At 40.6% G+C, this 13667-nt stretch overlaps 2 protein-coding genes across 2 annotated transcripts; both read left to right on the forward strand.

Moving 5' to 3' along the window:
- Positions 1-3902: 3902 nt before the first annotated feature.
- LOC140729244 (probable G-protein coupled receptor 139) lies at positions 3903-6277 on the forward strand. The gene is made up of 2 exons (XM_073048844.1): positions 3903-3972; positions 5379-6277. The coding sequence occupies exons 1-2, from the start codon at positions 3903-3905 to the stop codon at positions 6275-6277; spliced, it is 969 nt and encodes a 322-aa protein (XP_072904945.1).
- Positions 6278-12160: 5883 nt separating this feature from the next.
- Positions 12161-12793, forward strand: LOC140739728 (pancreatic progenitor cell differentiation and proliferation factor-like). Its single transcript, XM_073068230.1, has one exon. The coding sequence runs from the start codon at positions 12321-12323 to the stop codon at positions 12630-12632; it is 312 nt and encodes a 103-aa protein (XP_072924331.1). The 5' UTR covers positions 12161-12320; the 3' UTR covers positions 12633-12793.
- Positions 12794-13667: the final 874 nt, after the last annotated feature.

Genomic DNA, 13667 nt, shown 5'->3' on the forward strand with positions numbered 1-13667 from the left:
TTTAGATTGCTTTTGCAGGTCATCCATTCTTGCATCCAAAATCAGAGTTTCTTCATTCTCTTCTATTCATTTACCATGCTCAGTTAAAGTTTTTTTGAATAGAATCCAATTTTGCGTCCATTAGTTTAAATTCAGATCTAAGTTGTTGGAACTTGTTGGAAGATTCTTTCGTGTTTTTGAAGCAAATCCATTATATAATCCAAAGAAGCAGGAGCATCTTCTTTCTTAGTACCTGTGGTACTCCTCATAATCATAGTTCTAAAAAAATCACTTTTAAAAGTGAGGTTTCAAAACAGATTGAAAACAGTAAAGTAAGTGAGATAGGAGTGACTGCAAGAAGCTGTTACTTCATTCACAACCAGCAGGAGAATTCTCCTCACCACTGATTCAACCTGCAAACTAACCCTAAGGGAATTCTGCACAAGGATTCCCAAATCCTTTGCACTTCGGGTTTTTGAATTTTCTCCCTTTTTAGAAAAGTCTACACTTTTATTCCTTGTCTTAAAGGGCATGATCATGCAGTTCACAACACTGTATTCCATCTGCCACTTCTTTGCCTATTCTCCTAATCTGTCTGAGTCCTTCTGCATCCTCCCTGCAAGCCCAAAACTACCAGTCTCTCCTCCTTTCTTCCTATCATCTGCAAGCTTGGCCACAAAGCCATCAATTCCATCATCCAAATCACTGACATATAACGTAAAAAGAATTGGTGCCAACACAGACCATTTGTGGAGCATCGCTAGTCACTGGCAGCCAATCAGAAAAAGCCCTCTTTATTCCCACTCTTTACCTCCTGCCAACCAACCAATGTTCTATACATTCTAGTTTCTTTCCTGCAATACAATGGACTCTTAACAAGATTGAGGTGTGGCCCCTTGTCAAAGGCCTTCTGAAAATACAAATAAGCAACATCCACTGATTCTCATTTGTCTAACCTGCTGGTAATTTCCTCAAAACTAAAATACAGTTATGATTCCTGAACCAGAGAATGAGAAACCCAAATTATATTGATTATTGTAAGTTATATTTCATAGAATTTAATCAACAGGATGAGAAAATAAGTATAACACACAATGAAATAATTCAGTAACAGTACTTTTTGGATGGTCAAAAAAGTAAAAATGTCATGCGAAAATTATTGGCAATTATTTGAGACCTGATGTATACTGAAGCAAAGAAATAGCTATGAAAACATATTCTTCTTATTGTCAGAAATTCCTACTGTTAGAGATTGTAGGCACAGCAACAGGCCCTTCCAGCCCAAGGAGCTACAGCAGCGCAGTTGGTCCCATGTGACTAATTAACCAACTGTATGTCTTCCAAATCTGGGAGGAAACCAGAGCATCCAGCGGAAACCCATGCAGTCACTGGAAGAAAGCACAGCCTCCTTATGGACAGCAGTGAAATTGAACAGAGGCATTTGCACTGCAAAGCCTTATTCTAACCACTGTGCTGCTGTGATGGCCCCACTGATTCTCATAAAATATTAAAGTCAGGAGACTGGCTTCACTCACACCATTCAGCCTGGAATTTATGGACCAATGCACCAAACCACAATACAAAGGCAGTCAACTGTAAACACCTTACTACTGTCTGAGTCAGCAACACCACCAGCATCATCTGACATGACCCTTCTGTTCACTTTACCTATAAACATTTCCTCTAGTCATTAAATACCAAAATTAAATTTGGAAATAAAATCTAAATGTGCTCCCCAGAGGAACATGTTCTATGAATGGCAATATCACAGTCAGAATCCATTATTGCAATCAAAATTACGACTGAACTTTTTTTGACAAACCTATCACACTACTCCATGGACTGATTCATTCATTTAGAAAAGTTATTTAAAATTAATTAGCATTGACTACAGAAACCCAATGAATCAGGAACAAAAACAGAAAATGAAAATTTGTTAAACTTTTAGTATGCAAGCAATATTTCATATCAATCCTATGCAAAAAACACTAGGTGATTTTGATTAATTAGTTATGAACTCTGTTTCATATAATTGATGAATGGAAAAGCACAAGTTGGTGAATGCCAATGTTTATGTGGATATTTGATTATGCATGCGTGGAGTGAGAATACTCAATTGAACATAATGCAATGAGAGGTGTTCAAAGAGACGATAGTGAAAGCTTATTGAAATTAAAAGGTCAAAGGTTCAGGACTGCCACAACTGGAACTTTATAGATGTGGAGGGATGAGGAGAGCTCAATGGAGCAAAGAGATGGGACATTACTTCATGTGCTGAGATATGAACACAGGAAAATCTGGAGATGAATCAAACACAGAAGTTTGAAGTCCAATTAAAATTTCTTTTCAAAGTACATTTATGTCACTGTATACTACCTGCAGGCATTCAGAGCAGAAGAAAGAAATAAAATAAATGAAAATCTACACACAAAGACTGACAAGCAACTAATCTGCAAAAACGATAAACTGTACAAATACGAATAATTATCATAGTAGAAAATCAGCAGAAGCTGAAGATAGAAAGCAACATAAAAAATGCTGGAGGAACTCAACAAATCATGCAGCATCTGTAGTAAAGAATAAACAGTCAACATTCAGGTCATGTCCCATCTTTAGGACTGGAATGCAAGGGGATGGTACCAGAATAAAAATGTGGGGGAGGGCAAAGAGGACAACTTGAAGGTGATAAGTGAAGCCACGTGCATAGGAAATATAAAGGGCAGGAAGGGATGTGAGTGGACCATTGGAGAACAGAAAGGAAGAGGGGGACCTAGTGGGAGGTGATAGGCAGGTGAGAAGAGGTAAGAGTCCAGAGTAGGGAATAGAAATATGGGGGGGGGGGGGGGTGAAGAAGAGGGCAGTTTTTTGTTTGTTTGTTTTTTAAACCAGAAGGAGGATTCGACAGTATATTGAAACTGGAAGCTCCCCAAATGGAATATAATCTGGAAACATATCTGTGACCCTGAAGTCTTTATGAATTTATAACACTTCTAAAATGCAATGTGACAAAATGGAATCTGTGTGATCCTAGTGTGCTTTTCTGGCCCTTTTCGTTTGTTTGGACGGAACTCTTGCAACCAGCATGTGTGTTCTATGGCAGGAAACGTTATGACAGCAGAGAAAAACAGGACACAGATATCACAAGGGTAGGACAGCTCAAAAGACAACGTGGACTCACCTAAAACGGATGCAGTTTATGAAGCAATGAAATTAAGGATGAATTACTGGACTCTGTAATTGTCTAAAAATGTTTTGTTTTGAGCTGTAAGAATGAAGCTACCCACATTTGAGAATAGACTTTCCTTTACAAGTAACAAATGTGCATACAAATTGTTCCACACTGACATTGATGTACTGTATTTCAGAAGACCTAGCTGAATGGAACCTGACAATATGATATTGCTCATCCACACCGAGGGACAATGAAGGGTCTCGGACTGAAACGTCAATTGTTTACTCTTTTCCATAGATGCTACCATGCCTGCTGAGTTACTCCAGCATTTTGAAAGTGTTTTATATGAGTTTGACAGTTCACTACCCTGAGATTCGTTGTCTTGTGGACATTCACAATAGTTACACAGTCACTAACAGATGCCAGCTCACTCTGTTAAACAACACACAGTTCATTAAGGATAACTATTGAAGGGATAGGTCACATGTGCAACAGCTACACACAAGCCTGTTATTGAGGCAGTAAGCATGCTTTTGGGAGCCCATTTATTTCCAAAAAAAAAAAAAACAACATAATTTAAAAATAGCTTCTAAAATAGGTTTAGATTTTGGTTTGTTTAATTGAATGTAACAGAGTTCACACCACGTTAGAATCCCAGAAGACCATTCCATTGCATATAAGAAAGGTCCTGTCGAACTAGACTGATAACTTTCAGACAGTACCTGATGGGCAACCCTCCTTGACACATAACATGGGTTATCCAGTTATCTTTGTGTTTGAAAGCATCTACTACCCTATTCTTGCAGCAGTTGGCATTACAGGTAAGGAAAAGGATCCAGCTGATGTGCATAATTTTTGGAATGTCCTGTAAACTTTTATTTTTCTTCTCTTGCATTGCAGCATGCAAATATTCTTTTTTATAGAAGGGAGGTTGAGAGTATGTGTGTCAGGCAGGTGGAGAGGGGCAAGCAGAGATGTGTAACAAGCATGATGTACTTCCACCAGATGCAGTAAGATGCCACCACCGGATGCACCTTTCCTTCCTTTCACCATCTGGAAGTACCGTTCCTCCTCTGACTCCCTGGTTCACTCATCCATCTCCACCAACCACCACTGCCTTGCTCAGCACTGTTTTATACAACCACATCACCTTCCCTTTGCCTCTTCTGTTCCCACCATTCAGGTGTCCAAGCACTTCTTCTGAATGAGGCAATAATGTCCCTGTATTCGTTCCACATTGGTGAAGTATTTACAGTGTTCATAGCTTAGATTCCTTGATCAACAAATGTAAATTACATCACTGTTGTGTCATAATGGCATAGTTATTAGAGCTGCTGTTTCACAGCTTTAATTACCCAGGTTCAACTCTGACTTCAAATGCCAATTGTTAAGAGTTTGAACGTACTCCATTGCATTTTTCCCCCCCAAGAGCTCCAGTTTCCTTACACCTGAAGGAGTTTTGGATTCGTGTGCTAATTGGTCACGGAATTACACTTCGTGCTCAGTGACTTGTAGCATCTTGGATCAGTTCATGGGAACATGAGGAGAATAAAAAGAGATTGGTGTAAAGACGTCAGCACAGACTTGGTGATGCGCTAGATATCTGATTGTGTGTGAGTATTTTGAGGAAAACCTCCACGAGGATAATCTTAAGAATCCATCTGACTGCTACTCCCACTCAGATCTTTCTGTTTCTTTGTTTTTCTCTTACTCACTCACACTCACTCATTAACTTCTTACACTGCCCCAATTAATAAAAATGTAACCTAAAGGAAATGTATTTTCTGGAAGATGTGGCAGATCATAGGGCTCAATATTCAACTGAAGAATTTCATATAACCAGCCAATCCAGTTTTCTGTCAGTTCTGATGCAAGGTCAGTGACATCTAAATTTACCACAATGGATGTCTTTTGATCTGCGGATTAATTTCAGCAGTATCGTGTTTGCCTGGTAGGGGTTGGGATTTTCAGGAAATGTAATGTTTTCCTTCTTACAGTTCCAATATCCTTTAATACGGTGTTTTCATTCAACCCCCACCCCTCAAGCAGATCAACTGTTAGTAATAATCCTTTGCTATCCTTTCCCAGACAACAAAAACATTCAGCTTATGTTGAATTTTCTGTTCTTCATCTTATTAAGAAGCTTTATAATTCAAAATTTCTATTTACCCTGGCACTGGTTTATTTGCAGAGTCTGGTGATAACTTTGTTTTCCGTTCTGTTGCAGTTAACCTGGTGGCGATCATAATCCTGTGCCGGGGAAATTGCGGACTCTCCAAATGTATCACTCACTATTTGGTTGCCATGGCAATGGCGGATCTAATGGTGGTGATTGTTGAAGTCATACTGAAACGAATCAACAACATTTATTTGCCGATAAACGTTTTGTTCATCACTCCGGTCTGCGCCACGATACTTGTCACAAAGATTGCAGCCCTCGATTGCTCTGTTTGGTTCACGGTCGCTTTTACCTTTGATCGCTTTGTGGCCATTTGCTGTCAGAAACTCAGACCAAGGTACTGTACCAAGAGGATAGCAAGTGTAGTTATAGCCACCGTGTGCACGCTGGCTTTTTTGAGGTGCGTCCCGCTTTACCTTATTTTTAAACCAAGATATGTGATTAACAATATTCCATATTTCTGCATTGCAATTGCTGCCTACTATACCTCACCCCTGTGGGCGGCTTACGAGTCATTCGACAGTGTAGTAACTCCTTTGATACCAATCGTTCTCATCCTTTTGTTCAATGCCCTTACAGTCAAACATATTATAAAGTCCAATAAAACCCGTAGGGCGCTTGTGAGTAACCGCGATAATCGCAATGATCCTGAGAGTGAGAACCGTAAGAAGTCTATGATTTTGCTCTTCACTCTATCTGGCAACTTCATCCTCCTCTGGACTCCATATTTTATACATTCTCTAAAATGGCGAGTGAGAAACCACAATTACCAGGACAAGTATCACAGCGATCCCATATACATCAACCAGCAAACAGGATTCATGTTACAACTACTCAGTTCCTGCACCAACTCTTGCATCTATGGACTGACGCAGAGGAAGTTCAGACAGGAGCTGAAAAATGGGGTGAAGTATCTGGTCACATTGAATGGGAAACTATGTAAATAGAAAACAACTGACATAAAGCTGTATCAAATATTGCAGATTTTATTCTCTCTTGCAGATTATTTGAGGATGGCACCGTAATGTAGTATTTAGCACAATATCCACTTATATGGGTTCAATTCCCGACGTTGACTGTAAAGACTAAGTTTGCTCTCCCTACGCGCATATGGGTTTCCTCTAGGTGCTCCAGTTTCCTCCCACATTTCAAAGATGTACAGTTAAGGTTAGTGACCATGCTATGTTGTGGCCAGAATCACAATGGCACTTACGGGCTGCACCCAGCAACATCTTCGGACTGTGTTGCTCGTTGATGCCAAACAACACATTTCTCTGTCAGTTTTGATGGACAAGTTACCAAAATGCAATGCAACCCAATCAACTGTAAACACCCCACTAATGTCTGAGTGAGCAACACCACCTAAATTATCTGAGACAGACCTTCTGTTCACTTTACCTGTAAAAATTCTTCTAGTCATTAAATTCAAAACTACATATGGGAAAGAAATCAAAATGTGCTACCAAGAGGAACCAAGGTACAGCATGTTCTATGAATGGCAATATATCACACCAAACACTCAGAATCCGTTGCTGCAACGTATATTATGGCTGAACTTTGCTATCGCCAGATCTATCGCACTAATCCATGGGCTGATTCTTAAATCTAGAAAAATTTTAAAATAATTAGCATTGACTAGTGAATCCCAGTGAATCGGGAACAAAACATTTTGTATGCACTAGAAACAAAACCAGAGAAGGAATAAATTGGTAAACTTTTAGTAATATTTCATATCAATCACATGCAAAGAACACTACAGAATAGCTGGGTGCTTTTTTAGTAATTAGTTATGAACACTGCACCATGTAATAGACTAACGTAAAAGTATTAAGTAGACCCAATGCCAATGTTATCAGGAGGATATTTGGATATGCAAGTGCGGACTGAGAGTAGTCATTTGAATGTAATGCAATGGAAGGTGTTCAAAGAGGTAGTGAAAGTTCATTGAAATTAAAGGTGAAGGGGTGGGGAACTGCCACAACTGGACCTCTGTAGATATATTGGATAAGGAAAGCAGAGAGTTGGGACACTACTTCAGGTACCAAGAAATTAACACAGGAGCAGCTTGGATATGTATGAAATGTGCAAAAGATCAAAGTTCAAAGAAAATTTATTGTCAAAGTTCATATGTTGCTAGCCGGTGGTGTGGTGGCATCAGAACCAAATTTCGACGTGAATGGTCCCGAGTTCAAATCTGCCTGGCTCCTTGCATGCTTTTCATTCGAGCTGAGTTGAGTGTCGAGCTAGCAACTCAGCCTCTTAAAAAAGATACTATGGAAGCAGTAAAAATGCCGCCTAATGTACCACAAGGCATGAAAAGGTACAGTAACAACAATGTACATGTCAACATATACCACACTGATACACCCTCTATGCAGCTGGGCCACCTATGGTGCTGTGATCTTGGCTCTGATCGGAGACACTCACCCCCAGCATTTTCCAACACAGAGGAGAAGTCTGGGGCCAGATATCCTCGGTGGTTTCCCTGACTGCAAACGATGTCACCCAGTCCTCAAGGATTGACTCAGAATTCCCACGTTCGGTAACACCTGGAGTGAGTTCACTTGCCACACTTTGAATTTAGAAAACTCACTCCCAACCTCAATACACATATATAAATTAATCTTACACTTATGTAATCCACAGAAGATGTTAAACTATTCACCAACCATCCACCAGCCTTGTACCAATGTCACACTGTCCCACCACAACATGGTGAAAATCAAGCTGATCCCAATGAATTCAGAGTGGCACACAGAAGGAGTATGAGAAAGATCCAACACCAGACAAACAGAAATTAGAAATATTCTCTATCCATATGAATGGAAAAATTGGTATGAGATTGATTGAAGACCAAAACCAAATTTATTGTGATGACATATCTTAAATGAGCACTTTTGAATACCAAAGAAGATGCTTTTGGAGTCAGAGCAAGGATATAATCAAGATCATATCAGGAAGGAGTTACAGGAGCCTTGGGTCCCACACCACCAGGTTCAGGAACAGTTGTTTTCCTACATCGGTTTTGTAAGCAGACTTGGCTTATCTGCGGTGAGAAGGGCACCTTTCACAAACAATATGCATCTAGGGTCGGTATGATTTGGGGTTAAACCAAACAGGAAAGGTGTGCTGTTCCAATTAAAGAAACCCCCAATCCAACTGAATGCCGTGTAAATATTGCCCATACACAATTATCTGTCGACAAGAAATATACATCGTACTCCACATAAAATTATAAAGTATATTTACTAATTTCACTTTAGCATGAAGTTAAAGAGAAAAGAGGAAAAGGGGCCCATTGTAGCTGAACTAGTCTAAATGTGCACACATTAGAGATTGTATCTTCCAAAACTGGGTATTCGGGGGAGTATTTACTACTCATGCACTGGACCCATGCTCTGCTTGTAAACACCCAACACCTTTTCAAACTACCCTCGAAAACCATCTCGAGCAAGCTGCCACTCTTTCTCAGGAATATTGTCCTTCCTCCTTGGAGCCATTCATCTGCACAAAGCACTTCTTGCAACGGGGACTCTCATTCCCATGGCATTCTGAGGCATCTTCCCTCTTGTCCTCTCTGCAACTCCTGCCAAAAAGATCCCGAATCAGGTTACTGTCTGTCACAAATCTCTCTCTGCCCCACTCTCTGGAAATTTTCCCTGATTCTATCATCCTGATTGGCTGACACAACATTCCCAAGTTGAATAGCAGGGCTTCTTATCTTTAGCCAAAACTAAAACATTCTACCAACAGGACACACTGCTTTTGTAGGAACTGCTCAAATGAAATGCCAACAGCATAGCAGCAGAAATCTTAACCGGGGCATTACATCTACAACCATCAGACTTCTGCCCTGCGTGGGTACACGCACCTCAGTACTGTACTGATTTCACAACCTGGGGACTTATTTTCAGTGACTCTACTACTCACATTCTCAGTATTATTTATTTACTATTTTTTGTACTTGACCAGTTTGTCTCTTGCACTTTAGTTATTTGGCAGCCTCTGTTTATGTGTTAGGTGTTTAGGGTGCCAAGAAAGGGGTAGCATCTCTGGTGAAGGGGCTTCTAATATCCATTCTGGGACAGTTCACTCACCTTTGGTCCCCACCAGACACACAGCTCTCACCTGTGGCTCCATGTAGCTGTTTGCATGCAACAGTGCCTACATCCCGGTACACTGCTCAACAGGCAGACTATTACTGGTGAGAGGAGCTGGTGGCCTCACACACAGGTGGAATAGGATTCATGCCTGTCCGAGCATGCAAAGTCAGCTCTGGCAGACTGGGTGGATGAGGTCAACATTAATATCCAACGGCTAGGAAAGTGTTGCTGTAACAATCTGTGGAAAGCGAGGGGCATGAAAAGCTGCCAAAGATGTCATGGTCATCCACTACAATCAAGAAAGATTCAAGTTTGTGACACTTGTTCATACCACTGGACCTGGAGTTCTGAGGTTGCGAGAGTGAAAATGCCCCAGTGCAACAGCTTTTCTACAATTAAAATTCAGCCACACAGGTTTCCAGTTATCTCAGACACGACAAACCACCAAGATTGTGTGTAGTTTTTCACAAATTCTTTTGTATTTTCTGTGTTCCACTGTGAATGCCTCCAAGGAATAAATCTCAGGGAATCATATGGTGACATATATGTACTGTTACATGACCACAGGTCTTGTTTGTGATGGACATCATTTTAAATGCCTGGACGAAGCAGGAGTATAACGTCAGTATAACAGAATGTGGACAGACTGCTGGGACATTGGGGGGGGGGGGGGGAGGAGAAAATTAGAGTTAGAGAGTTAAGACTCCGGACTGCAAGCAGGAGCTCGCTACAGTAATAGGTGAAGTCCACATACTGATGGAATTTGGGGAGCACTGACTTGAAGTTCGCGTGGTTAAAATCTCCAGTGACAATAAATGGTCCATCAGGGTGTGCATTCTGCAGTTCACTAATAGCCCCATACAGTTCACAGAGTGCCTCCTTAGCATAAGCGCAGGGGGGAATGTAGACACCGACTATAAATAGTGATTTAACATTAAACCCTGACTCAGTTTGTGCTCTACTGCTGCTGGTACGTAACATAAAGTGGGGGCTCATCTGGGATTTGAACCCGGACCTCTCGCACCCCAATAATAAATTGGCTTTGAACTTTGAAAATCTTTTTGATAATCTCAAATTGAATTAAGTATCCTGGACTGCAGAGGGAGGTAAAGAGAAAAAAAAACAAAGGACGTCCTGACCATAATCCTCCAAATATTGGTGGATTAGCAATCAGAATGTTCTAAATATTTCACACTTACTCAGACAGTACAAGCTGGATGATTAAACTTCCATGAGGAGTTTGCTCAAAGCAATTACTGGGGACAGAATTAGCAATCATTTGGACAGATATAGATTGATGAGAAAAGGCCAGTGTGGAGTTGAGGGGTGTGATGTCCAGCTACCTTGGTAGAGTTCTACTGCCCCCCCCCCCACCAGAATAGCAGGAGATAATCAATGGAAGATTTACAATTGATATGTGTTTTGAAAAGCTTTCTCAACAGGTGACAAATTACAAGCTTGTCATCAAGACTGATAATATAGAAGAAAACTAGCAAGGGTAGAAAATTTGCAAAGTAACAGGAAACAGAGAGCGATGGTGGAATGCTGCTTTTCGGACTGGAGAGAAGACGACAATGAAGTTCCCCATGAGTCAGTACCAGGGCCACTTCTCTTCCTACTCCAATTTAGATATGTATATTTGGGACAGTGTTTCCAAATCTGCAGATGAGACAAAAACTTGGGGCTGGGGTGAACTATAACGAGAACAACAGGCATCAAAGATTTTTTTTTTTTTAAAAAGCTGGGAGAATGGGTGATCGAAATTCAATATTGAAAAATCGTAAGTATTATATTTGAATAGAAAGAGTGAGAAGAGAACTGCAGAGCAGATCTGTGGGCCTGTCCTGGATGAACACAAGTCTTCATTGATCACAAAAGTATAAATGGGGAAACAAGGCTGAAAAATTGGAGTAATAACTTAGAGAGGAACTGAGAGAAGGTATGAAGGCAAAAGAGACTGTAAACCGGGATGTGAGAGTCATTTTTATATCCCAGGAGGGAGTAAAGGATATAGAATAGGTGTCAGATTTGGATTAGGAAGGTCAGTGCTGGATGAGATGAGATGTGATGGCGTGACAAAGATGGTAGCAGAATGGGGGAGGTAGTGGGACAAAAAACAAAGGATGGGGCAAATAGAGTGTAAAGTGCAAGAAATAAAGACAGAAGTTCAAGTAAATTTGTTATCAAAATACATGAATGTCACCTTATACTACCGAGATTGACAGTAGCTTCACAGTCACTGACAGTGGCCAGCTTCCCTGCCAGACAATAAACAGTTCTGTGAGGATAACTAATGAAGGGATAGGCCACATGTGCAATAACTGCACACAAGCTGCTCCATGAGGCAGTATACATGCTTTTGGGAGATCTATTGTTTTCCAAAGGGAAAAAACTAAATTTAAAAATAGCTTCTAAAGTACGTTTAGTCTTTGGTTGATTAAGTCTGGTTGATTAATTGAATGTAACAAACAGTTTACTGCAGGAGGAAGTCCCAGAAAACCATTGCTTTGCATATAAGAAAGGTCTATTGTATCTAGACTAACAATCATAAGACAGTACTTGATGGGTAACCTTCCTTGACACATAACATGGGTTATCCAGTTATCTTTGTGTTTGAAAGCATCTACTACCCCATTCTTACAGCAATTGCCATCACAGGTAAGGTAAAGGAACTAATCAATATGAATAATTTTCTGAATGTCCTGTAAATGTTTATTTTTCGAGAAAAGAGAGAAAACTTGTGTCTATTGGATCGCTTCGTGCCGCTAACTGTTTCAAATGGGCCCTAGAGCCTAGCGTTTGCCTTCTTCAGTTAAAGCTCTCGGATTCCTGTTTGGTGTGGGTCTCATCTAAGGTTACCATCTGGAAACTTAATTGGAAAGTCCTAATGGGATCCATTCCATCGACTGGATCACTTGCAGCAACCCATGATTATTACAGGAGGCGCCTTGGTTCAGCTTCCAGTAATAGCTCCTGTGGCAGCTCTAAGCACATTGGGGAAGTCATTCCACACCATCCAGGATTACCAAAGTCTGCATCGGGCCAATGGTGGATCAGTTTTTTCTTTGGAAAAACACAGAACCATCCAGTAATGACAACTCTCACTGAGTCCTCAGAGAGTGGGAAGATAAACTGCATCCTGCCTCAAGAAATGGTGAGGAAGAGGCATGCCAGGGAGCCCAGCAAAACTTCATCTTAATGACCGACTTCCTGAAGAAAACGCTAGGAATTTTAGGTGTTCCTAACTAAATTTTAAAAGCTGCTTTAGTTTAAACTTGTAATCAAAATATAATCGAGATTTTTGTGGATTAATGACTTGTTTAACATCTTGTAATAAACTTTAGCAGCCCAATAAAAAAAGTTTATTTTTCTTCTCTTGCAAAATTCTTTTTTATAGAAGGGAGGCTGATAATATATGTGTCAAGCAGGTGGAGAAACGCAAGCAAAGATGTATAACAAGCATGAAGTACTTCCACCAGCTGCAGTAAGATGCCACCACCGGATGCACCTTTCCTTCCTTTCACCATCTGGAAGTACCGTTCCTCCTCTGACTCCCTGGTTCACTCATCCATCTCCACCAACAACCACTGCCTTGCTCAGCACTGTTTTATACAACCACATCACCTTACTTTGCCTCTTCCATTCCCACCATTCACGTGCCCAAGCACTACTTCTGAATGAGGCAATGACATCCTTGTATTCCTTCAAAATTGATGAATTATTTTCTTTATTCCTGGCTTAGAATCCTCTACACTTAACTAACCAAGTGTAAATTACATCACTGTTGTGTCACAGTTAGTACAGCTGCTGTCCAACAGCTTCAGTTACCCAGTTTCAACTTTGACTTCTAATGCTCATTGTCAAGAGCATGAACTTTCTTCTACACACACACACACACTCTAACTTCTTACACTGGCCCAATTAATGCCAATGTAAGCCAAAGGAAATATAACTTGTGCAAGACATGTGGCAGCACATAGAGTCTGGTGATAACTTTCTTTTCTTTCTGTTGCAATGAACCTGGTGGCGATCGTAATCCTGTGCCGGGGAAATTGCAGACTATCCAAATGTATTACTCGCTAATTGGTTGCGATGGCAATGGCGGGTCTAATGGTGATGATCATTGAAGTCATACTGAAGCGAATTAACATTCTTTTGCCGATAAACGTTTTGTTCATCATTCCAGTCTGTGCCTTGATTCTTGTGATAAAGATTGCAGTCCTCGATTGCAATC

Source organism: Hemitrygon akajei, chromosome 1 (genome assembly GCF_048418815.1).
Source record: "Hemitrygon akajei chromosome 1, sHemAka1.3, whole genome shotgun sequence".
In the NCBI taxonomy this organism is placed as follows: domain Eukaryota; kingdom Metazoa; phylum Chordata; class Chondrichthyes; order Myliobatiformes; family Dasyatidae; genus Hemitrygon; species Hemitrygon akajei.

What these genes read in the sequence shown, in the direction of transcription:
- LOC140739728 (XM_073068230.1), top strand. Translation starts at nt 12,321, where the DNA reads ATGGGATCCATTCCATCGACTGGATCACTTGCAGCAACCCATGATTAT.
- LOC140729244 (XM_073048844.1), top strand. Translation starts at nt 3,903, where the DNA reads ATGGGTTATCCAGTTATCTTTGTGTTTGAAAGCATCTACTACCCTATT. An exon ending in TGCAGCAGTTGGCATTACAG is followed by an intron (nt 3,973 to 5,378) that starts GTAAGGAAAAGG and finishes GTTCTGTTGCAG; the next exon opens with TTAACCTGGTGGCGATCATA.